This window comes from Pseudochaenichthys georgianus, chromosome 21, assembly GCF_902827115.2.
Source record: "Pseudochaenichthys georgianus chromosome 21, fPseGeo1.2, whole genome shotgun sequence".
Classification (NCBI taxonomy): Eukaryota; Metazoa; Chordata; class Actinopteri; order Perciformes; family Channichthyidae; genus Pseudochaenichthys; species Pseudochaenichthys georgianus.
In genome coordinates, this window is record NC_047523.1 from 15738970 (window position 1) to 15762608 (window position 23639).

Consider the following 23639-nt stretch of genomic DNA (forward strand, 5'->3'; position numbering starts at 1 on the left):
CCGTTACAACTGTTACATTACGTCCATTACAAAACAAACTAACTAACAAAGCTTAAGATGCAAACATTTAAGGTTAACTTCGACCTCCGGGCTGGCCTTACTATGGAGGAGTGGATTGAGCAGTGCCTATCTCCAGAAAAAAAAGCACCTAAACGACGACATGCAGAGCTACGTGAAGAGCAGGTAGACCAACTGGAAAACAACCGAAACAAACCATTCAAAAGCTTTCTGATGCGGGTCTTGAAAGCAGAGAAATGATGACAGTTAAGCCATTCTACTGATGCTGGACAGTTTTTCAGTGGGTGCACAATAAACCATGGGAGCCTGCCTACAGACCTCCACTCTCAGGACAGTTCTGGTGCAGGCTGCACTCTCAGGACACCTCCACTGTCAGTACAGGAAGTGACGATTCTGACGAACACGTTTTTTTTCCCGCCCACTGAAGGACTTGTTTGATGGCATTTTTCAAATCATAATGGAGACTTATCACGGAGGTGATGAGTCCGCCCACCGTGCACTTTGGGTCGGCCTTGGTCAAGCCCTTTTGACCCCCCCAGCCTGGTGCTCGTAAAAGTTTTTCGCTCAAATGACACCATGGAGGAATGTGACGGGAGTTGACAGGGGACTCTGCCCGCCTCACGAGTGCCTATTTTCGGACACTTTTTGTTTTATTATATCTTAGGCTATTTCACCCGGGTTCTACCGGGGACATTGCCTCGGGTGTCCCCCCACGGCCTGTGTCCAGCCCCCCCCCCCACTCATCCATATATTAACGGATTTTGACCATTTTTGATGCATTTTTCTCCTCTCCTCTCACTAATCGAATGGCAAACGCGACCCACTGTCGGAGGGCCTAAGCACCGGCCCGGCCTAGTGCCGGTGCTCTGGCGGTCGGAACTGCGGGTTCGACTCTGATGGCCGGGAGGGTGTGCTGCGTTGGGGTGGGGGACTTCCCCCACTCTGCGTGTCTCTTCCTTCCCGGGCCGGCCGATATGAAGCGTGACCAAGACGCACCGTTCAGGGGCCCCACGGGTCCCGCAGCGGGGTGGAGGTTCCCAGCTGGAACCTCCGCCGCGTATATATATATATATATATAGGGACACCTTGTATTGTAGTTAATATCAGTACAGTATCACTTTTCATCACTTAGATTGATTGAACTGTTCTGCCCTTACAGCGCGTATCCCTATGCGTAGCTAGACAGTTAGCTAACATTTAAAAGTCCTCCAATAAAGATGCAAGGTTTTCTTTCTTGACTTCACTGTTCTTCTTTTACTTTGTCAAACTGTAACAATACAGACATAAAACACATATAAGTATGCAGGCTTTACATAACATAAAAGTAGCACTGTATAAACGACACACATATTACTATTAGGAATTAGCTATCATTAGCATCACTATTAGCTAGCACACGTCAGAATCGTCACTTCCTGTACTGACAGTGGAGGTGTCCTGAGAGTGGAGGTCTGCACCGGAACTGTCTTGAGAGTGGAGGTCTGCAGGCAGACCCCTCTCCAATAAACGGCAACATACAAATTAATGTAAATACATAGCCAAATAATCGATCAACGCTCTCTGTCTAATATTCTTCTTTGGTTTGCCAAGGCGCTATATAAATATCATTTATTATTATTATTAATATGTTCGCTAGCTGTTAGTGTTGTTGCATAGCAACCACCTCACACTATGTTTTGTGCAGAAGGCAACGGAGGGACTATTTTATTTTTAACATAATTATTTACTAATAACAACTATTTAAATTAAAGAGTGTGCATTTTTATTTCATATTGCCACACTTTGTAACCATTTTATAAAAGCAATAGCTCACTTCACTAAGGGGGTTGTCGACGCTTCGCGTCGAGCCGACGCACCTTAGCTGTGATAAGATGACCATATACCACGGCCTGTCGTGAGCTATTGCTTAAATATAGCACAGTACTTTTCTCTGAACTTTTTTTATTAAAGTTTTTTAAAAAAGTGTGTTTTTCGCTGCAAATGAATACATGTTTCATGTGATTGTGCTAGTATTCAGTAAAGAATGATGGTGGATGTAGGATTGACACAAATACAATAAAATGCCAAGATTATTAAAACATATGTAAAAGTAACATGTGGACGTTTGATGTTTATTTTAATACATGGCCAGTAGTTTGTATGATCAAATTATTATAGGTTTTGGTCTTTTCATTAGACTTTTTATTTATTAGAAACATGTAGAATATCCCCAGGCACATGATTAAAATGTCAAACTCATTTCCTTTATTCAACTTAGCAAATATATTACATTATAGTACATATAAATAACAAGTCCTTTGTTCTTTAATAGTGAACATCCACTGAGGAAAATAACACCGTGCCCCGTGTACCCCTGCTGCTGTCAAACACATCTCTGAAAAAAAATGGCTGCAATAAGGGATGAATTCATGTCAATATGACAAGCATGTGAATATATGTCTGTATATTATAAACATTTATGATGGTCTGTCCTGAAAAAAAACCCTGCCATTATGGCCACATCAGCTATGGCTTCACACGGAGAGCTTGGTCAAACCCAATTTACCCCCTAGTGTGGGAGAAAAATGTATGACTACTAAAGATTTATTCAGAAAGGATAAAGGGAAGCAGGTCTCAGAGCAGGCATTCTGATGTATTACAGGAGACCAGCTTTGACTTGAACTTGTAGGGAAAAAGGGCTGAATAAGATCCTTTTTAGGGGGTGAATATAGATCAATCAATCAATCAATGAGAATATGAACGCTCAATTAAGCCTAAAGCACCTTATTTGTATTTTGGACTGTCCTGGATTTAATTAAGTTCCACATTTGGTGTTATTGTTCAAATCAATCAGCTCTGATAACATATTTGTGATTGTTTGGGTGCTTCTTCAGCCACTATTAAAGTTGGAGTGTACAATTTGTTTGTACTTTCGTTACTTTTTTATAAATTAAATCTTTCCTTGTTAATACCTTCCATGTTTTCCCCGTCACTCCAGATCCTGGTGACAGCCGTCCGATGCTTCTCATTGGCGGTTCAGATCGTATTATCATCACCCATCTAAATGGAACAGGCCTCCAGCCCCTGAGGTCTCTAAGTGCAAATGGAACACTGGCATTGGATTTCCAACACAACCAGGAGAGTGTGTGCTGGGTCCTTTCTACAGAATCCTCTGGGCAGCTCCGCTGTGCTGAAACCAGGAATCTGCGTGGATTCACACGGGAACGGGAAATAAGAACACAACAAAGTCTGCAACGTAGGTTTTTTGATAGTTTCTTCTCTCATTGTACAAACTACTTGTTTGGATTCATTTGAGTAATGATCTGCTCTTAAATCATGAACACTCCCCTACTAGAGGAGATGAGATACACACCACTCTCTCACAAACACGTGCCCATCCCCCTTTCTTTCTCTAGCTCTCATAGTTTTTTCTATTACCTTTTGAGCTCTCTATAGCTCTTCATTATCTGTGCGGTTGAAGGCAGGTTAGCCTCAGTGGTTTTGGCTACTCACCTTTCCCCTACAGCTGTCTTTCAAACTGACGCCAGCTTTGCTGCATCAAAACCGCTCTCTTTCCCTCCCTGCAGCTGTTCCATCCCAGATTCTTCGAAATATAAAACCTTTAAAAAAAAATAGTGAATTGTATTCACTGGGTTGTGTCATATTTTAGACCTTATATATTGCTGTAGATTCAAAACTGCTTCAGAGGTGTCAGATTGAACTGTCTTTGCAAAAACATAAAGGAAACCTGCCAGCCAATCACAACTGTCAGAGGCCATGGTATAATTTAAAGGGGCACCCATACTTCATGTAGACTACTTATTTGCCTTCCACAGCTGTTGTATGATACATGCTGTGTCTCACGGTTTGTTGCATTATAGGAAATGAAGGACCCTGTATTCTTAGACCTGGGTTAGGAACATACAGTAATGCCCTATTATGCTTTATGGGGTTTTGCCTCTACTGTAGTATGTCATATTGTTTTCTTTGCGTGTGAATGGTCTGCAAAGGCTAAAATCCCAAAGTTCATACCAGAGGGAATTTCTCTGTTTTTATGCTAATCATTGAAAGTGTTATTTTATACGGATTATCAAACAATAATCAACCTCTTCTTTGCCATTGCAGATGTGGAGCACATGGCCATTGACTGGCTAACCGGCAACTTTTATTTTGTCGACACAACAAATGATAAGATATTTGTCTGTAACCAAGGGGGGGACACATGTGTTACGATCATACAACTGGACCTGCTGAATCCTAAAGGAATCGCTCTGGATCCTCTCATGGGGTGAGTGTTCGGCAGCCTTTACAGCATCTGTGAATACTGCAAGGCTCATTCTTCATCATGCATCTTTTGTTAAAGCGGAAATAATAAGGAAAGGAGAAGAGAAATATAAATCACTCTGCAATACAATAGACTTGTCTGGAGGAATGTGAGTGAGTTGCAATGACGGGATTAAATGATTCCCTGTCCTTCGACTCAGCCCTCCTCTCTTTGAGCTGTGTAATTTGGCGGATAGCTGGTGACGCTCCAGACAGCTTCTACTGCCGAGACATTCATTTGTATTCACTGATTTCACCGCACATCCCTCAGTAGAAAAGGCCCCTTCAGGACTTTCCATTACAGGATCTTTGTCTCTGTAGAGATCACACAAAAGCCGAGCAACTGTGGAGTTAGAAATATCCCCACAATGCTCGGAGTGAAAACTAAAACAGTTACAGCATGTGGCTGACAGTCACACTGAACTTTTTTTATTGCACGTGTGTCATCATGCATGAAAACAAAATGAACAAACATAAATTAAATAAATTGCTTGCAGCAGCTGAACTACAAGTAGACAAGACATAAAGTAATGTTATGTAACAGTACATGTTTTCTAATAAGCAGTAATAGTATATATATATGTTCATAATTTATAGTATCCTGGGTTTATAAGCATTTTTTGACTGTTTATGTTCATTTTGTATTACATCTTATTCAATTTGATTTTATTCATTTGTTTGCACCTTCTAACACACAACACATTCCTAATTTGGGATCAAGTTTATCTAAAATATCGTATCATAATATGGTTTAATGAAATATATCATGGTATGATATAATGAAATATAATATAATATAAAATGATATACCAGACCCATAACAATGATACTCATTTTATTTTTAGTACTATAACATATGGGACACTTTCTACTTTCTAATTTATTTCTCGATACATGTTTAACTCATGTGCAGTGCGATGCTGTGACAAAACAAATTAAACATTTGGGATCAGTTATTTCTGATATAATACAATGGTCTAATGGCAGTGATACACATTTGCTGACGTTTGTGGTACAGTCCGCCTCAATACAAATAACAAAGGTAGCATGTTGCTGCTCTACACAAGTTGTGATAAAACTGTTACTTATTCCATATAAGGCAAAGATATTGTGCGTTCTGCATCCTAACACGTCATCATTTTATTTAAGCTATATTACTGATGTAGAACTGCTGTTTATATATTGTGCTTTATTTAACAGCTTGTGTTCCCACCATGAACCATTGGCTCTAATCAAAAATAATTAGCTGCTGGTTTCTTAATGACGTGGATGCTTCGGATGCGGTTGGCAGCGTCTTTTTGTTCTCATTAAATGCTGGTCAGCCGTTGGAAAGCAATATGGCTTATAGAAAATAAACAATACCTTAGAGATTAAAGTTTAGCTTTCTCCTTTTGAGTCACCTTTAGATACAATATAAGTACGGTTTGTTTTTCAGTAGATTTGCTGTAATCACACATGACTCACACCCACATAAGCGCCCATTCCGATGTGTGTCTAGAGGGATGGTTGTATGGATAGAGAGCCTTCCAGCCCACAAGGGAGCTGGACATGCAGGCTGATGGCTATAGTAGATTGACAATATAAGACACAGAAGTTTCCCTAGCTCTCTAATTGGGGAGATATTGGTATGGTTGGTTCTGAAAAAAAGCGAGTCTGAGATAGGTCTGTCAGCCTGGAGCAATGGAGTGAAAACAAAAGGAATCAGGGAGGTGTGAGAGAGCAGAAAAGTGCGAGGAACAGTGTTTATAGAATATGCCCCGGATTGGCACTCCATTTTCATTCTTGTTTGATTCTCTCCCTGCCTTTCTTATTATCAGATGAGGCATTTGTACTTTGCCACGGGAATATGGATGATGGATAACCCTTTCTTCTTTCCTTTTCAAAAGCTTTTGTGGAGGAGACATTGATTGATGGTATGGTGCGTTCATCAGATAAAATTCAAGCTATATGTGAGTCCAATTTTAAAGGTGTACACCATGTACCGTGCGCATCAGGGACTGGAAAGATTGTAATCTGTTTTTTCAAAAAGATTACTCAGGCCTGGATGATTTAAAAATGAAATATGAAGGTTTCACTAATAGAATCAAGATTCTGCACAATGCCACAGAGTCAACCCTATCCCCTGGAAATGTTGTTTTAAATACAATAACCCATTTGTTTCGACAGTGTGTTTTGGGTAAACATAATAACTGTCGGGTCATGACCGAAAGAACGAGATCGCGGATACAAGCGGCCGAGATGGGTTTTCTCCGCAGGGTGGCTGATGTCTCCCTTAGGGATAAGGTGAGAAGTTCGGTCATCAGGGAGGGACTCGGAGTTGAGCCGCTCCTCCTTCGCGTCGAAAGGAGCCAGTTGAGGTGGTTCGGGCACCTAGTTAGGATGCCACCTGGGCGCCTCCCTATGGAGGTGTTCCAGGCACGTCCAGCTGGTAAGAGACCAAGGGGTAGACCTAGGACCAGGTGGAGGGATTATATCTCTTCGCTGGCCTGGGAGCGCCTTGGGATCCCCCAGTCAGAGCTGGTTGATGTCGCCAGGGAAAAGAAAGTTTGGGGCTCTCTGCTGGAACTGCTACCCCCGCGATCCGACCACGGATAAGCGGGAGAATAAGATGGATGGATGGATAATAACTGTCTGAAGTATGTTCTGTGTAACGTTGTCAAGTTTTTTTTTTAAATATTTCGTTTTTTGGTGTTCCCTCATAGAAAATCATAAGAGTATTAGACCAGCTATCATTTTGCCCTCAAAATGGTTCCAGTTTAAACATGAAGGTATCAGCATGGTTATTACCATTTTCCTTTTGTGACCATAAATGTAGGTTTCCCCGATTTGTACAGCAATCTGTTTAATGGTTGTTGAGTTGTTTTCACTAAAACCCAAAAATGTCAACCTCCTGGCGCAATAGAAAAAGGTTATCCCTTTCATGTAGTGTAATATATAGGTGTATGTGGTTGTAAATGGTCTTCATAGGCTATAATCCCAAATCTCCCACACACTCCCCCCCCCTGCCTGAAATGCATTGAATGTTTACTTCCATAACATTGTGACATCTATGTAACACCAATCAGAGCTGAATTGGCTCTCTGAAACAGGCAGTATGAGAGAACACTTTTTTGAACCATATAGTAGCCTATATACACATGAGCATAATGGGGCCCCTTTAACAGTCACAAATTCAAAAATGTGAAACAGGCGATTTACTCAACAAAACTACTTGGTTGGGTAAAGACAAAACAAATTATTGCTTAACAGAGATTATAGTTTTTATTAAAATAAGTTATTCTGTGATATTGCTGACCTTACTGATGGGACGTCAGTGCGTAACATGACCTAAGCACATATCAATACATTTAATAACTTCACTTTTGGTGAAAGTTCTGTGTTTGTCCTGTCGCCCTATGCAGACTTGTCGCTCTTTATACAATGTCACTATGCCTGATTGATACAAACAGGAATAAGGCTCCTTATACTGTATGCTGCTTGTACAAGCACCTTGGGTGGAAGACAGTTAGTTTCACATTTGTTGTATTATATATGAAATGTATTGTGCATCTTAGACTGTACAATTGCATACAACATACAACATACATCCTCCAAACCACTGCCATTGTAAACAAAATGTTAAATTATCATTTACAATGTTTGCAGAATTATATTTGAAAACTCTATTCTAAATAAGAACATCAAAGTAAAGACAACTGTTACATTTCTTTTAAGATAATTTTGTTTTGCCATACTCTGGTTGCATCTCTATTTGTTTTCAAATGTACGAATACCAATAATTGTTCACAATGTCAGCGTCCTTGACTTCTATAATAAACGTTTGTTGTTAAGTTACAGTAAGGTCAAAAGGACAACATTGAACAAAGCAGCTGAAGGAATGTATTTCCTGCCGCTGCTGTATGAAATAGTCAACAAGAATAACAACTTTGAGTGTATGCCTTTCATAGTCAGTTGTAAGAGTCTATTCCATTTAATTGTAAGGCCAATACTGTTCTCATTCATAACACTCCGTTCGATGTCTCACTATGGGATGCGCCTCATCGCGGAGCAAACAGAAGCATCAATCTCATTACGCCAATCCTGATTGGCTGGTGATCTTGACGTCAACGTCAGGGGAAATCACCCCCTATAAGTAGCCTGCGCCACGACGCATGCGTCATTCAAATACCTCTTCTCGCTTCAGAGCACATCTCGAACGGTAGCCGGGCTAGCTTAACAGTCCACAGACTGAACCCAAAGCTAATTTTCGGTCGACGGGCGTTAGCCGGCTACCCTATTCTCTCACAGAGGAGTATTATAGTCAACCTCGCCGTTCTTCCTCTGGAGTAAGGTAAGGTTTTGACTTCAAGTTAGCAACACACCAGTTGCTAACTTGTGTTTTTTCCCTCACTACCGACACCACGGTAGCGAGGACACTTTTTTTCTTCTCTCTTCCACGGAGGAGAAAAGGATTACAGGAATATTACCATACCAGGTAATAAATATCCTTGAGAGAAAAAGACCCACGCTGTCCTTTTTCCCCCCGGATTAAAGACAGATCGGTAAATACTTTTTTCTCGAACGTACCTGTCATGAGCGGACCCTCTCCACGCCTCACGGCGAATGAGATGGATGCCTCTCCCCCTCACACCAGAGGAGTCAGGAACTCGGAGGCTCGGCGCTGCGGTTGCGGGTTGAAAGTGTCAGGCACAGACTCACACCAGATCTGTTCGTCCTGCCTCGGGCTGGAACACGCCCAGGAGGCCATCGACAACCCCGGCTCGTGCGGACATTGTGCCCGCCTCACCGTGAACAGCCTCCACCGAAGGTTAGCGCAACAAGCTAACCTGTCGGGACGGGACCCCCTCATGTCCACTGATCTGCCGACCGGCCATCAAGACACGGGGGCGTCTGCCGCAGAGATGGAGCCCCTCACTGCGGTCTGGGGCTCACCGACAGCGGCACCCGCAGAACCGGAATCCCGCGCCATATCAGGCCGAGATCCGGTGGCGGCAATAAACGCGGGAACGGGGCCCCACGCTATACCAAGCTGGGGCTCCCGACTGGACCTCACCATGGTTTCACTCGCGGAAGATGTCCTGGAGTTAGACTACATGGAGGACGAAGAGTATACCTCTGAGTTCCTCCTGTCTGACTCGGATGAGCAAGAAGACGACGTCTTCGTGTCACCAGCTCAGGCTGCAAAGCCGGGAGCGATGGCTGCTCTCTCGGCGATAGCACACCAGCTTCGCCCTGTCTCAGCATGGACCTACAAGCCGTGTGTCAGCGCGCTGCGGCCAGACTAGACAAGTTGGCCGAGAGAATCTCCGGTTCCGGCTGCAGCTCAGGCTCAGCCAACCCAGAATTTCGGCCAGCAGTCGAGGAAGAAGAAGCAAGCGGCGTGACAGCCCCTCCTTCTCCCCTCCGTGAATGTGTTCCCGCCGCCTCGAGAGATGCCTAAACGCCATCCTCAAGTCCGCGCAAACACATGTCGCACGTTGGTTGATTCCTCTGTCATTAAACATTTGCCGCTGATGCATCCAGGCCGAGGGCCGAGGGCGCAGCTCAAAAAAATGAATAGAAAATCAATAAAACCAATTTTCTCCCCTTTTGAGAGCAGCAACGGCATCTCTCAAAAGGCGGATTATTGACGGATCTGTGAAGGCACCACCGCCACACGCAGTGCCGGCTGGAGCTGTAAGCGTGACATCTCAGCTGGCTCTAAGGAGCATGCAGCAGGAGATACTCACGACACCCAAGCTGCCCTTTTTTTATCCAGCTGCTTTTATAAATCCTCGCAGAAGAAGTCATTGTTCTAGTGATGGGAATTCCGGCTCTTCTTGCTGAGCCGGATCATTTGGCTCACCAAGAAGAGCCGGCTCTTTCGGCTCCCAAAGGGCTCTTCAGTTTACCACATATTATACCTTTTAATTAAATCAAATGTAGCGCTGTTTTGACTAATGATTTATATGTGTACACATATATCACTTAAATTATTCAAGACATCCTTTGTACTAAAGTATTCAAAAGTAAAAATTACATGTTTAATATAAATTATTTGCTGTGGCCAATTGTTTTCATTGCATTTACAGACCCGTGTAACTCTCTGATACCACCCAATTAATGCATTGACTTGCTTGTAGAACCACGCTACACAAAACAGATGGCAACACCTATAAAAACTATTTAAAAAAAGGGGCTACTGTATCAACCTATATAAAGTATATAAATATAGTTTTTCTCCCTGCAGGAGAGGGGAGCGTGCTTTGAGATCAACTCAGCGGTCCAGACATAGACATCATAGCTACGGCGACATATATTCAGTTGCCAGTTACTTTTGGCATTAGGGCAGGGATATCTTTCAAGGTTTGACATAATGAATTGTGCTACTTTTAAAGCAAGCAACGATGTTTTCAAATCTGTAATCAAAAAGCTCCTCAAAAACACTATAGAAGCAGTTCCTGCCGTTGTTACGTTAGTTCAAACAGTAACAACGGACTAGTTTTCTTAGCGGATGCATGTAAATTTAAATCAATACAAAAAACTATTTTTTAAATCAATAAAATCTTTTTCTAAATCCATAAAAGCATTTCAATTATTATTGGGAGTCATGTCGTTACTTTGTTGAGAATGTGGCCATGTGTAATAAGCGGGATAATGTCCACATTGCACATTGCATAATGTGCCTTCATGCCGATCTAGATCCCTCCGCAAAAACAAAACAAAAAACGCCTTGTTCGCGGACGAGAGCCGGCTCCCGTCGTTCACTATAGGAAACGCCCCTATAGGAAACGCCCCTATAGGAAACGCCTCCTTGCTGCGGTCTGCAGACAGACTCTATTGCAAAAGGCGGATAATAAACGGGTCTGTGAAGGCACCACCGCCACGCGCATGCGCAGTGCCGGTTGGGGCTTTAAGGGCACTACCGCCACGTGCGTACGCAGTGCCGGCTAGAGCTGTAAAGAACGGCCCGTCAATCCTTCCCCTTTCAAGAGCAGCTACGGCATCTCTCAAAGGACGGATTATTGACGGGTCCGTGAAGCCACCGCCACACACATGCGCAGTGCCGGCCGGGGCTTTAAGGGCACCACCGGCACACACATGCGCAGTACCGGCTGGAGCTGAAAAGGCACCTCCGTCACGCACATGCGCAGTGCCGGTCGGAGCCATAAGAGTGACATCCCAGCTAGCTCTAAGGAGCATACAGCAGGAGATACTCACGATGTCTGCCTGGGCTTCTCAAAACAGTTATAATTTATCTGTTTTCACAAACCCAGAGAGAGTCAACCCACATTCTGGAGAGAAAGGTTCTCTCTCTCCTAGAAAGAAGGGTTTTATCTATAAAGCCCACCGAGCGGAGTCAGATTACGGAGGAAAATGTCCTCGTAAAGCACCCGCTCAACATGGGCCTCATAATAAAACTAAACTCCGAACGCCACAGCTTACGGAGAATTTTGGTGATTATGAAATGCGTAGTGGCACTACACCCGACTTTTCCAGTGCGGGACGCGCCTACGGGTGCAGTCCTTTCACGGAAGGTGGTCACCACGGACGCAGGTCAGACGGGCTGACAGGGGACTTACGAAGGTCGCCCGGTGAGAGGTCTCTAGAACAGAGACTTCCAGCGGGCACACGTAAACTACCCGGAGCTTTTAGCGGTGTTCCCCACCCAAAAACGCTTCCTGCCTTCTCTCAGAGGACTTCATGTCCCCGTGAGGATAGACAACACGATATCGTGTATGAACCGCCAGGGGAGTTTGCGTTGTCTCCAGTCACACACACTGGCACACAAACTGATCCCTTGGAGCGGCAGACGTCTCCTCTCTCTGAGAACGACACAAGTACCGGGTGTTATGCACCTAGGGACAGAATTACTGTCAAAGGGTGCACCACTCTATGCAGACTGGACTCCTCATTCAAGGATCGGGAGTTCGCTGTGGGTGCGTTACGGCGGAGCCGCGTTAAGTCTGTTCGCAAGGGGAGAAAATGCTCAATGACAGCTGTTCTCTTTAATGCACGATTTAAACGCACCGTTAGGCGGGGACGCACTCGTACACGATTGACCTCCGGGTCCTCTGTACACGTTCCCACCCCTGGTTCTGTTCCCCTTAACTCCGGCCAGAGTGGAAGAGCAACGCCACACACTTACTCTGATGTTTCCACCCTAGCCCGCAATATACGGGCTGGCGGGGATATATCAGCTGTTGTGCGGGCAGCCATGGCAGCCCCCACCACGCAGGGACAGATTGTCTCAGGCGGGGGGGGCGATCCTTTACCCACGCCCAGAGCGCGGGGCACTATGGGCCTGACCCGTGAGTGGTACAATCTGAATACAGTGGGACTCCCTCAGAAGGTGATAAACACTATTCAGAGTGCGAGAGCTTCCTCCACCAGGTCTCTTTACGACTGTAAGTGGAGGGTGTTTGAGGAGTGGTGCCTTCAAGAAGGGCACATCTCTTTTCAATGTCCTGTCGGGGTGATTTTATCATTTCTACAGGACTTGATCGATAAACACAGAGCTTTTTCCACGATCAAGGTGTACCTGGCTGCTATTGCTGCATGCCATGTGGGCTTTGAGGGTAAGACGGCTAGCCAACATCCTTTGGTTTGCCGTTTTATGAAGGGAGCGCGCAGGCTCCTCCCTGTCTCCAGGTCGCTGGTGCCCTTATGGGACCTGGCAGTGGGTTTAAATGGGCTCAAAATGACCCCATTTGAACCCCTGGAAGGAGCTGACATGAAACATCTGTCACTCAAGACAGTGCTGTTACTGGCCCTGGCATCCGCTAAACGGGTCAGTGATATCCATGCACTGTCTGTACATCCCTCATGCACTCAGTTCGCCCCAGGGCAAACGAGAGTGTTGTTGAAACCCAACCCTGCCTTTACACCAAAGGTGGTTGGTTCGTGTACCCCGATTGACATTGAGGCATTTCCTCCGCAGCTGGTTTCCTCCGGGGAGCAGCAGCGGGATCTATTGTGTCCAGTCCTGGCTTTACACACATATATGGACAGATCAAAAGAGCTTCGTCTTAATGACCAACTCTTCGTGTCCTGGGCTAAACCTCACAAGGGTAAGCCTGTTACTAAGCAACGACTATCCCACTGGATCGTGGAGGCGATTGCTTTGGCCTATACGAGTCAGAATCTGCAAGCACCTTCGGGTCTGCGGGCTCACTCGACTCGGGGCCTGGCTACATCCTGGGCTTTGTTCAAGGGTGTTTCCATCCAGGATATCTGTGCAGCGGCAAGCTGGTCTTCGCCGCTCACTTTTGTCCGCTTTTACAGGCTAGACGTCTCCGCTCCAAGTGTGGCCCGAGCAGTGCTGGGCACCTTGTTGAGTCGGGACTCCACCTATTAAATTCTGGTTGATCGGTGATCTTCGAGATAAGCTCGTCTGGCAATACGGGAGCTACAATATCCCATAGTGAGACATCGAACGGAGTGTTATGAATGAGAACTATAGGTTACTTACGTAACCCCAGTTCTCAGAGTAAAACATGTAGTGAGATGACTCACCAGACGGCCCTCCTTGCTATGGTGAAGCGAGAAGAGGTGCTTATTTTGAATGACGCATGCGTCGTGGCGCAGGCTACTTATAGGGGGTGATTTCCCCTGACGTTGACGTCAAGATCACCAGCCAATCAGGATTGGCGTAATGAGATTGATGCTTCTGTTTGTTCCGCGATGAGGCGCATCCCATAGTGAGACATCTCACTTCATGTTACTCTGAGGACTGGGGTTACGTAAGTAACCTATAGTTTTTCACTGGTCTCACGTGCTTTTTTTGAACAGAAATGTCAATAATCCAACGTGGATCCCGATATAACTCCGGAATGCACAAGTACAGCATCAGCACCATCCTGATCCCAGAAAGCTATCATTCGTATGCTATGTGAAGGTCCACCTGTTCGGGGAGCTGGGTTTCTTGCTGACTGACCGTTATTTAGCACAGCCTGGTCTCGGGTTCAAAGGGCAGCCCATCTCTCCCCCTGGCTTGACTCGTGCAGATTAAGTCGGCTTCCCGTTGCGGTGAAGCTCGTTATCATTGGCGGTTGTTGGAGCTCCGTCTTCACAACCGCAGCAAGACAGTGTGGCAAGTCTTCCATGTTAATTACTGTACCTACAGACCTGAGCACTTTTCAATACTTAAAGTGACCATGAGTTAAAAGGCATTTCAGTTATTTGTCTGCTGTGATTCAGTCCCTATTGTCAGAAACAAATTACACCACACGTAGCACCTGTTTCCCATGGCCGCACAGTGTTGTTCTTACATTCCGCTGGCTCCCTGTGTCTTTCCGAATAGATTTTCCTCCCTCCACGCGTTATTTTGAGATAGTAAATGCTTTGGCTCCTCAGCGCATCACACATTGTCTATCACTTTATGTCTACTCAACACCCCGAGGTCCTCTGCAGGATGCCTTCTAAATGTCCTCAAATTACAACAAGCAAATGCAAAATGCTGCTTTTATTGCCTTTGCCTCCAGGTTACAGAGCTGCTATGCACCCAGAGAAGCAGCCTTAACTGGCCATTTTCAGACATTCTTTTTGTGTATCATGTTTTAATTAACATTTATTCTCAACTCTTTTTACATAGTGCCTTGACTATTTGTATTATATTTTGTAAAAGCACCAGTGAGTTGTACTATAGAGTATACAACGTGACAGACTATGAAGGCATACTTTTTATTGAATTAATTACACAACATTTTGTGGGTCATTGCTTCAAAACATGACTCATGTTCTTCTCTTTTGAATAGTTGCATTGATAGTCAGTGCCCTCACAATCTGGAACTACTTGGTTACAATTAGAAAACGTGGTTAAGATTTGGAAAACATTGTCAGATATCAACTTTTAATAACGGTAGCAAATGGCTTGTGATCATTGTCATAGTTTCAAAGTGACACATTTTGCGACACAAACAACTATTGAATTCAACCTCATTACACATTTGCTCCTGACAGACATGAGTCCTTAGAGGCCCTTGTAATTTATTTGTTGACATTATTATTTTTGGACATTTAAACACAATGCCATTATAATTTGTTTGGGACAATCACACATCGGCTTTTGCTGTTGTATTAAAGTACCTGCAAGCTTTAAAAAACACTCAGGAAAACTAAGACTCCATAGCAAACTATATTTGATCATATTTTCACATTGTTGTGTCTAATTTGGTAACAGCTGTGGGGAAAAAGCAAGTGCATTACCTTAAGCGCTGTTTATGAATTTACTTAAGTTTGAGATACTGAGTTTTCTTATTTTGTGCTATTTTTATTATACCACATTTAAGAGGGAAATGATTGATTTGTTTTAGCACTCCTGTAGCTGTTTTAAGTTGCTGTAATTTGCAGATTGAGTTTAAACAAAAGTGACATAGCACCACCTGGAGCATGTATTTAAAATCCGAAACTTGTGCTTGGTTGAAGCATTTCTCCAACACTACTTTTCAGCACAAATCGTTGTTCCCATCGAAAAGAAACAGAATAATGTTGTGGCGTTTTTTCAACATAATGAATGTAAACACATTATCATGTTTAGCATTTCTGTTTGGGGTCATCACCTCACTCCAACATTTTAACCATTCTTTCAGCCATTTTAAGTATTTCTGTGATTCTCATTCAAGATCATTTGATGTAAGGTAGCATGCAGTTGGCACTGATAATGAATGTGCTGAAAGCAACATACAGTATAGGCTGCCATAATGTCTTGAGATCGTTAGAACAAGGGTCTTTTTCGAGCAACACTATCACATAATCAGAAAAAATGTAAAGATACTAAAGCCACATAAATGTGTAAATAAAAAAGTTGCTGGGTGTCTGAGAAGCCATTATTTTCACATTTGTAGCAGGCCCACAGCAGGTGTATAGCCGCAATTGAGAGAGAGATGTGCAGGCAGGAGTTTTATGCTGCTGTTTTATTGCTACTCTCATTTTCTTTTGAGATTGGCTTGCAACATTTGGGACTGGATGATTGGGACATAGCAAATGGTTTAATACCAACAACTGGTGAGTTGTAAAAAAAGTAAAAAAATGTTTCATATTGCCCCTGTTTTGCTAGATCAGACTTCAAGATAATATTTGTAATGTTTAAAATATGACATGGACTTTAACCATCCTACGTATCACCTTTATTCATGCCTTATCATATTTTCCTTAATTGTTTTAAGGGTCCCTTATAGCAGATGACATAATACAAAGTGTAGGCCTATGCCAAAATGTAAAACTTTTTGTTAAAGGTAGGGTAGGTAAGTTTGAGAAACCGGCTCGAGATACACTTTTTGCTATATTCCATGGAATGCTCTTAAAATCCCAATAGAAATGAATATCTAAAGTGCTTTGACAAAAAATCCATAAAAAAATGTCATCTATGGAAGCCGTAGTACTGTAAAAAGCACGACCAATCATCTGACCCGGCCCGGCTAAAATAACTGGATGGCCTACCTGCCTGTCAGCCTTCCATCGGGGCACAAACTTATCTCGTGCCCTCATTGGTCATGTGCGCGTTCGTGTGTGTTGGAGGAGGGGCTCGAAGTGGCAGATTTTTTCCGGTTGTGTATTTTCAAATTCTAGCGCGTAGTTTCATTTTTAAGAAAATCTAACATTATAAAAGCCATTTCTTCTCAGTGAAGCCATGCTTTTAAATGTCTTTGTCACACCATATAATCAATTAGCAAGTATAAGGTTCACATATTTACCACTTGTAATTATTGCACATTCTTTAATCAATGGGGCTTTGATTGGGGAGAGCGGTGGACAAAAGAAAGCCCTTAATTTCCATTTATAAAATGTTAATTTCACGTCTGACATTTTTAAAACCAGGATAATGTAAATGTGCTCTTTAATATGCATTTGGATGACTACTACGATATCATACCAAAACACTGAGGCTAACAGGTCCCTGGTTAAAAGACAGTTGATTAACCATTCCAAAAGGAAAAGCTTTGTAAATGGTGATTTACGAATGATTTTGGCAAACAAAAAAACTCACTCTATGTTTCCACTTAAGGCCAGCTCCAAAACCACATGCTAGTTGTCAACTGGAATAGTTTTTAATCACATACACATTTTAATTACCTGTTGATATTGGCCTCAGAAGTAACACTAGATTACGACTGTAGGGAAGTTTAGCCAGGTATGCTAATGTTAGCCGCTTGGTTTGGACCAGCAAGCTTGTTAGCCAGATGTGCTAATGTCAGCTGCTGAGGTTGGATCGGAAGGCTAAGTTTGTTAGCTAGGTCTTGTAATATTAGATGCTAAGGTCGGATCAGATAAACATACCGTTAAATGAATTCCTCACACTATGCTGTTGTGTTTTCATTTTTTGAAAAGCTTCATAATAGACCTCACCCCTTAACTTTATTTAAATGTTAAGTATATGTCGTGCTACAGCGCCATAGACTCGGCTTCAACACAAGAACAGATTAAAAGCTGTACAAATCTGCCGTCCCTTTGTGCAGTTGCAAAACTACGATTGTACAGTCACTGTACAGCGGAGGGGTTCAATGAACAGTCAACTGCAGGTGAATTAACATAAATGGATCTATGTGTTCAAAGGGTCATTCTGTGTTTATCAAATGGCTTGAGGCAAATTTGCCGTCATAATAAACAAGCCAGACAAAAAGGTGTGTACTTCAAGGAAAAGTATTTTTGTATGATTTTTGTATTGTATGTAAAAGGTCTAAGAATATCTGGAGACAATAATGACACTGCTCGCTCTACAAATTTGCATCATCCCTAACACCATATAATCATTGAAACTCTTCCACCCTCTGTAGAATGCTCTTCTTCACGGACTATGGGAACGTGGCCAAGGTGGAGCGCTGCAACATGGACGGCACCAACCGGACCCGGCTGGTGGATTATAAAATTGAGCAGCCCACAGCTGTGGCATTGGATGTTGTGAAGAAACTGGTTTACTGGGCAGATGCCTACCTGGATTACATTGATGTGATGGATTACAACGGCAGGAACAGGCACACCATTATTCATGGGAGCCAAGTGAGTGTCACATTTCACTGTAACGCTGCTTTATGTCTTTAATGGGCTCCACATCATACAGAGTCATTGTGGACTAACGTCATTGGGAATCCAAACAGACAATTGGCTTCTCCTATTGCTAGTGTCTCATTTAGGAGACTCCAAATTGTAACATGAGAGGGGCTTTTTAATTTTCTGATTTAGGGCACCGTGCTTTATCAGTGCAAGGCAGGTGGTACATTCGATGGTTGTTATTTTAATTCACTAGTCATTTTTATAAAAAGGGTCTATTGAATGGGGAATATAGATGGCTAATTTAATTGAAGGAATCGAGGCACATGTGTGGCTGTCTTCCAAATGAGCATATCAATAGCCTCGTTCCCCAAAGTACCTGCTTGAAGCCTTTCATCAGAGTTTATGACTATTCATTAAAACACCCTTTCAAGCAACTTGGACTAGATACTCACCCTTTATGAGGAGGAAACGTACATTTGAAACACCTTATTTTGTATGCAGGTGTTCTTTGCATAATATTGCCTCCTTCTCTAGCTTGTGGCCTCGTTAGAGAGAGGATCATGCATCTTCAATGACAAATGCCATTCAGCTTCTTCCTACATCTTTTCCATAGACTTTTAATTGTTTTTATCATAGCCAGTATTATCAGTGTTCAGAGGCAACACATTTCCTCACAGATGAACTCATTATTACTAGTTGTAATTTTTCAAATCAAGCTAATTTCAAGTACTTTCAGTTCAAAATGTCCCAGGATTTCATATTTGAAGCGGATCATACTGTACATGAGAGGTGCACTCAGAAAAGGAAAAGGTTGCTCAGAAAATCAAAATGTGTCTTTATTCCCTCAGTCATTTTATATAGATGTATTGTACTTCTGAAATCACAAAAAAAGTCCTTTCATATATTAATTACATTTTTATCTCAAATTGTATGTTTTCTGGTGATTCAATTAAGTTAGAATCAATTATTCCATATGAACAAATACTATGCTAAGGCCTATTTTTGTAAACTTCTGTATGAACAAATATTCCACAGATGAAAATTATAGTTCTTTTGTAATTCAATTAATAACTAAAATTATAATAATAAGTACAATTACTGTATAGAGACACATATTTCCAGCACATATTGACTACATTTACAGGCATTCCAACAAATACAGAGCATTGAGGTAAAGGCAATGGTTTCGTTGAACTGTAGTCCCGTTTTTAATCACATTAAGTGGTAGAGTATGTTAACAAAACCATCATGTTGAAATTCTATTCTTTTTAAATATTTCACATCAGATATTCTGATCAATGTAATTTAGTATGTGCTTGTTGTTCTCAATTTCAGAGAATTCGGAATGATGTATCATGATATCTAAATATTTGATTCATTTCATTTCGATGTCAATTTAAAGACAAAATCTGATCATATTGAATTTTGCCCATCCCTCATATTGGATGCTTGTTACTGTTGAATCATGCTCAGACAGGCTTTCAATATTTTACGATGGCTACATGCTGCTGTTATTCTGTAGATAAGCAATATGGCAATTAAAGATACACAAATATGATTTCATTGAATTTCTAATGTGTTAATTACACAGTCCTACTTTTACTTTATTCCTTTGATGTCTATCCTGTTTGCTCGATTCTATCCTCACATTCAATCCAGCAAGCAGCAACAAGCATTCATCATTACACATGCTGTAGACAATGATTCATGTGCAATAATCACACAGTCTTGTGTGAGATTGGTTTTTAAGGTAGAGTGGTGAGGCCAAATCCATAGAGAGAGACGGTTGAGTAGATGTTTATTTATTTAATTATTCTCCTGCATGTTTCTCAGTGCCCCTGAAGTTAAGGTGTGAGCTGAGGTGTACTTCCTGTGAATACGCCTCATCCGGCCATGTCACTTTGTGCGGGTGTCAGCCTGCTAAATGTAGCGTGGAGGCTGTGTGTCAGGGCCATAGGCCTCCCTGTGGAGTCCATTTTGTGATCCCGTCTGGCATGCCAAATGTACAGACAGCTTTACCACGCTCTCCTGTCGCCGTCATGATTGTTGCATGATTAATTAAAATATTATTACACATTTGTATTGTTTTCTCAGCTGGTTTTACCTCTTTTTTTCCCTCAGGGATGAAGTTAATGTTCTAAACATGAGTCTTCTTGTTTTCCAGGTGACTTATATTTATTCATTAGCCGTGTTTGAGGACTATCTCTATGCTACCCACTCTGACTCCTCCAAAGGGAGTTCCAGCGTGGAGCTGCTACAGATCCACAGGTTCAACATGACAGCGGAGAGCAGGACAATGGCCAGCCTGGGGAATACCAGGGGGCTCCGTGTTTACCACAAACTCACTCAACCAAAAGGTACAGGACATTTTTGATAGATGGGTTCACATGTGAATGTTTGTGTCACAGTCCTCCCCATGTTGTGACTCACAAGCAGGCGTCTGGGCAGTACAGAGGGAAGATGCTTCATTGATTTATAATGATTAATCTGTCCTTTCTGATTATGTCCACAGTCAGGAGTCACGCATGTGAAATCGTTTTGTATGGAAAGCCGGGTGGATGTTCCCATATCTGCCTTCTGAGTGGCAGCTACAAGTCCAGATCCTGCCGCTGCCGTACAGGATACAGTCTGGACTCAGACGCACAGTCCTGTAAAAGTCAGTACATATTTTTCCTCAGATTTAATTTAGTGCTGTCAATCGATCGCGATAATCGCCATAATAATCTGTGACTAATTGAATTAATTATGATTAATCACAGGTTTAAAACACTAGTATGTACTTTTTTTTGTAACAAAAACACATGTGGTGTTTATAATTAATATAAAATAAATGCATGACCAAATGGTAAGATAAATCATGTAACAGTTTTATTTGTCTTTTCACTACCATGCAGTTCATGGTAAAGATACGGCTGAATGTAGGGGAGGAAATTGGGGTCAAGCTTGGCAATATCAATCAATCGCATAGCCTATATCTTTTTTTCTCTTTTTTTAAATGTTATGGTTTCCTGATTAATCACAAGTGTTAATGTGTTACAATGACAGCCCTTATTTGAAAATGTGTGCAACTTTGTGTATTCAAGTACAAGTTCTTGTAAACAGTAACTGGTAGTGCTTCCTCTAAGAACACTAATCCTGACTAGTGCCTCAAAAGGACGTTTTGCATCAGTGCTCCCTTTGATATTAGCATTAGCTGGTAAAGGTCATGCGTCATACTAAAGCTAACAGAGTGCCACACATGTGTCAGCTTTGTAGACTGACATTGATAGAGATGAGCACTAGTGGACACAGACCCATTTGAAAGAGACGTTCCACTATCGACCTGTCGCCGGCCTGATTGATTATCGCCATAATGAGGATTTAAGTTTATCTGCATTTGTTGGCTGCTCTGATCAATTGCTGGACATTGTGTAGTTGACAATAAAAGCAGAAGATCAAATTGATGACACAATCAGAGGGGCCCACCAGTGTTCGATCGGGGTAACGATGCATCGAGAGACTAGCCATGACACATTTGATTTATTCCCCCCTCATAGATGTTCTGATGACACCAGCTATCTCTGTCTTGCCCGCGCTTTCCGTCTCCCAAAGTATAATGAGATTCGGCGCTAAATGGTAGTGCTTCTTCTTACAGCAGGCACCACGGGGTTTGATATCTGGGGCTCTCACAATCCTTAATTTTGTCCTGGGTAGTTGGTCTCTCCCTCACTAGATGATAAATTGAAGCGATGCTTGTGTGGTCCTCCCCCATAGCATCCCAGTCTCTTGGGTAGGCGCTGAGAGCGAGGAGAGGAAGCCCTCCTTTATTCTCCTCTTGCCTTTTCCCGAGGATCCCAAAGGGTTCGAGAACATACAGGCCCCTGTGCGGCTGGCGGGCCGCCGAGGAGCTGCCTCAGCTTTCTAGGTCTCTCTGTTTGCCTTTCTACATAGACACCATGGTATTTTTGTTCAGAAGCAGTGTTCACAGCCAAGGTAAGTATTGCCATTGTCTGTTTGGTCAGGCATTTTCATTCTCCCACTGTCAAGGCAGCTTTGTAGCGGGAGCATGATTGAAGGGGTAGAGTGCATTTATTGGCACTGATTACTGGCTCCATTAAGGTGAATGGATGGCCTTGGCTCTGGCTCTCATATACAACAATGTGGCCAGTAAGAGGGTTTAATGCTTGAATCAGCATTGATAAATTACACCAATTAATGACAATAACAGTAAAAAAAGGTCCATCCTTTCTTTGTCTCTTAGAGCCCAAAAACGATCTCTTCCTGTTCTACGGTAAGGGGCGTCCAGGGGTGATCCGAGGCCTGGATATGAATATCAAGTCCAGCGATGAGCACATTGTTCCAATCGAGGACCTGGTCAACCCTCGGGCCATCGACTACTATGCAGAATCGGGACACATCTACTTTGCTGACACCACCAGTTTCCTTATTGGGCGGCAACAAATTGATGGAAACAGCAGAGAGACGATACTCAAAGATGGTAAGTGTAATTTGTTTTATTTACTGCAGCATTTCCCTAGAATACAGTAAACTGACTTCAATACTTTATATCGGTCAGTCCTGACCAACTTGAAGAACGGTTGGGGACATTTCTAACACCCTAATCTACTTAAACACACTCATTATATTCTGTTAAAATGTTATTGAATTTGCTTTACTTATCCGGCAAAAGACTGCTCTGTAGACAGACAGTTATCAATGATTCATAATTTATACAAACAGCATCTTTCTATTTCAATATTAGAGATATATTTAATGTCACTAAAGGTTAATTAAAAATGTACCAAACATTTCAAATGAGTAAATATACAACCCTTCAGGACACCACATACTTGAAAACTGATCATATTCATTCCTTGCAATCATAGTAATTTCTGTTAGTTGCTCTAACATATTTTACATTCATTAAACACAGATATTTCTGTTTGTGAAACCAATGAAAGCCAAACTGCACACGTTTTATTGTATCCAACCTTAGAACACGTATTTGGTGATTCTGTTGTAGAACTGGACAATGTTGAAGGGATCTCGGTGGACTGGATTGGGAATAACTTGTATTGGACCAACGATGGCTACAGAAAGACAATCAGCGTTGCCAGACTGGATAGAGCCTCACAGACCAGGAAGACTCTGTTGGAAGGGAATATGTCACACCCCCGGGCCATCGTGGTGGACCCTCTAAACAGGTCAGAACAATTGGTGGCTATACCAGCAGCTATTCTAATCATTCGTTTTGTCTGGTCTGGAATGGATTCAGCGAATTTTGGAAAACGTGGTTGTATTGGTACTAAACTGTGTAGTGCAGGACCATATCAATTTTTTCAACATCCTCCAAGGGTCGTACAAATTAT

The 23639-nt window shown here is 42.6% G+C and overlaps 1 protein-coding gene across 1 annotated transcript in view; it reads left to right on the top strand.

The window, feature by feature from the left end:
- Positions 1-23639, top strand: part of LOC117466354 (low-density lipoprotein receptor-related protein 1B-like) — a 351481-nt gene that overhangs the window by 157082 nt on the left and 170760 nt on the right. Inside the window, 7 exon segments of the mRNA XM_034109562.1 lie at positions 2996-3253; positions 4123-4285; positions 18075-18297; positions 20456-20648; positions 20804-20947; positions 22532-22768; positions 23294-23474. Of these exon segments, the coding sequence (XP_033965453.1) occupies positions 2996-3253; positions 4123-4285; positions 18075-18297; positions 20456-20648; positions 20804-20947; positions 22532-22768; positions 23294-23474 (1399 nt within the window).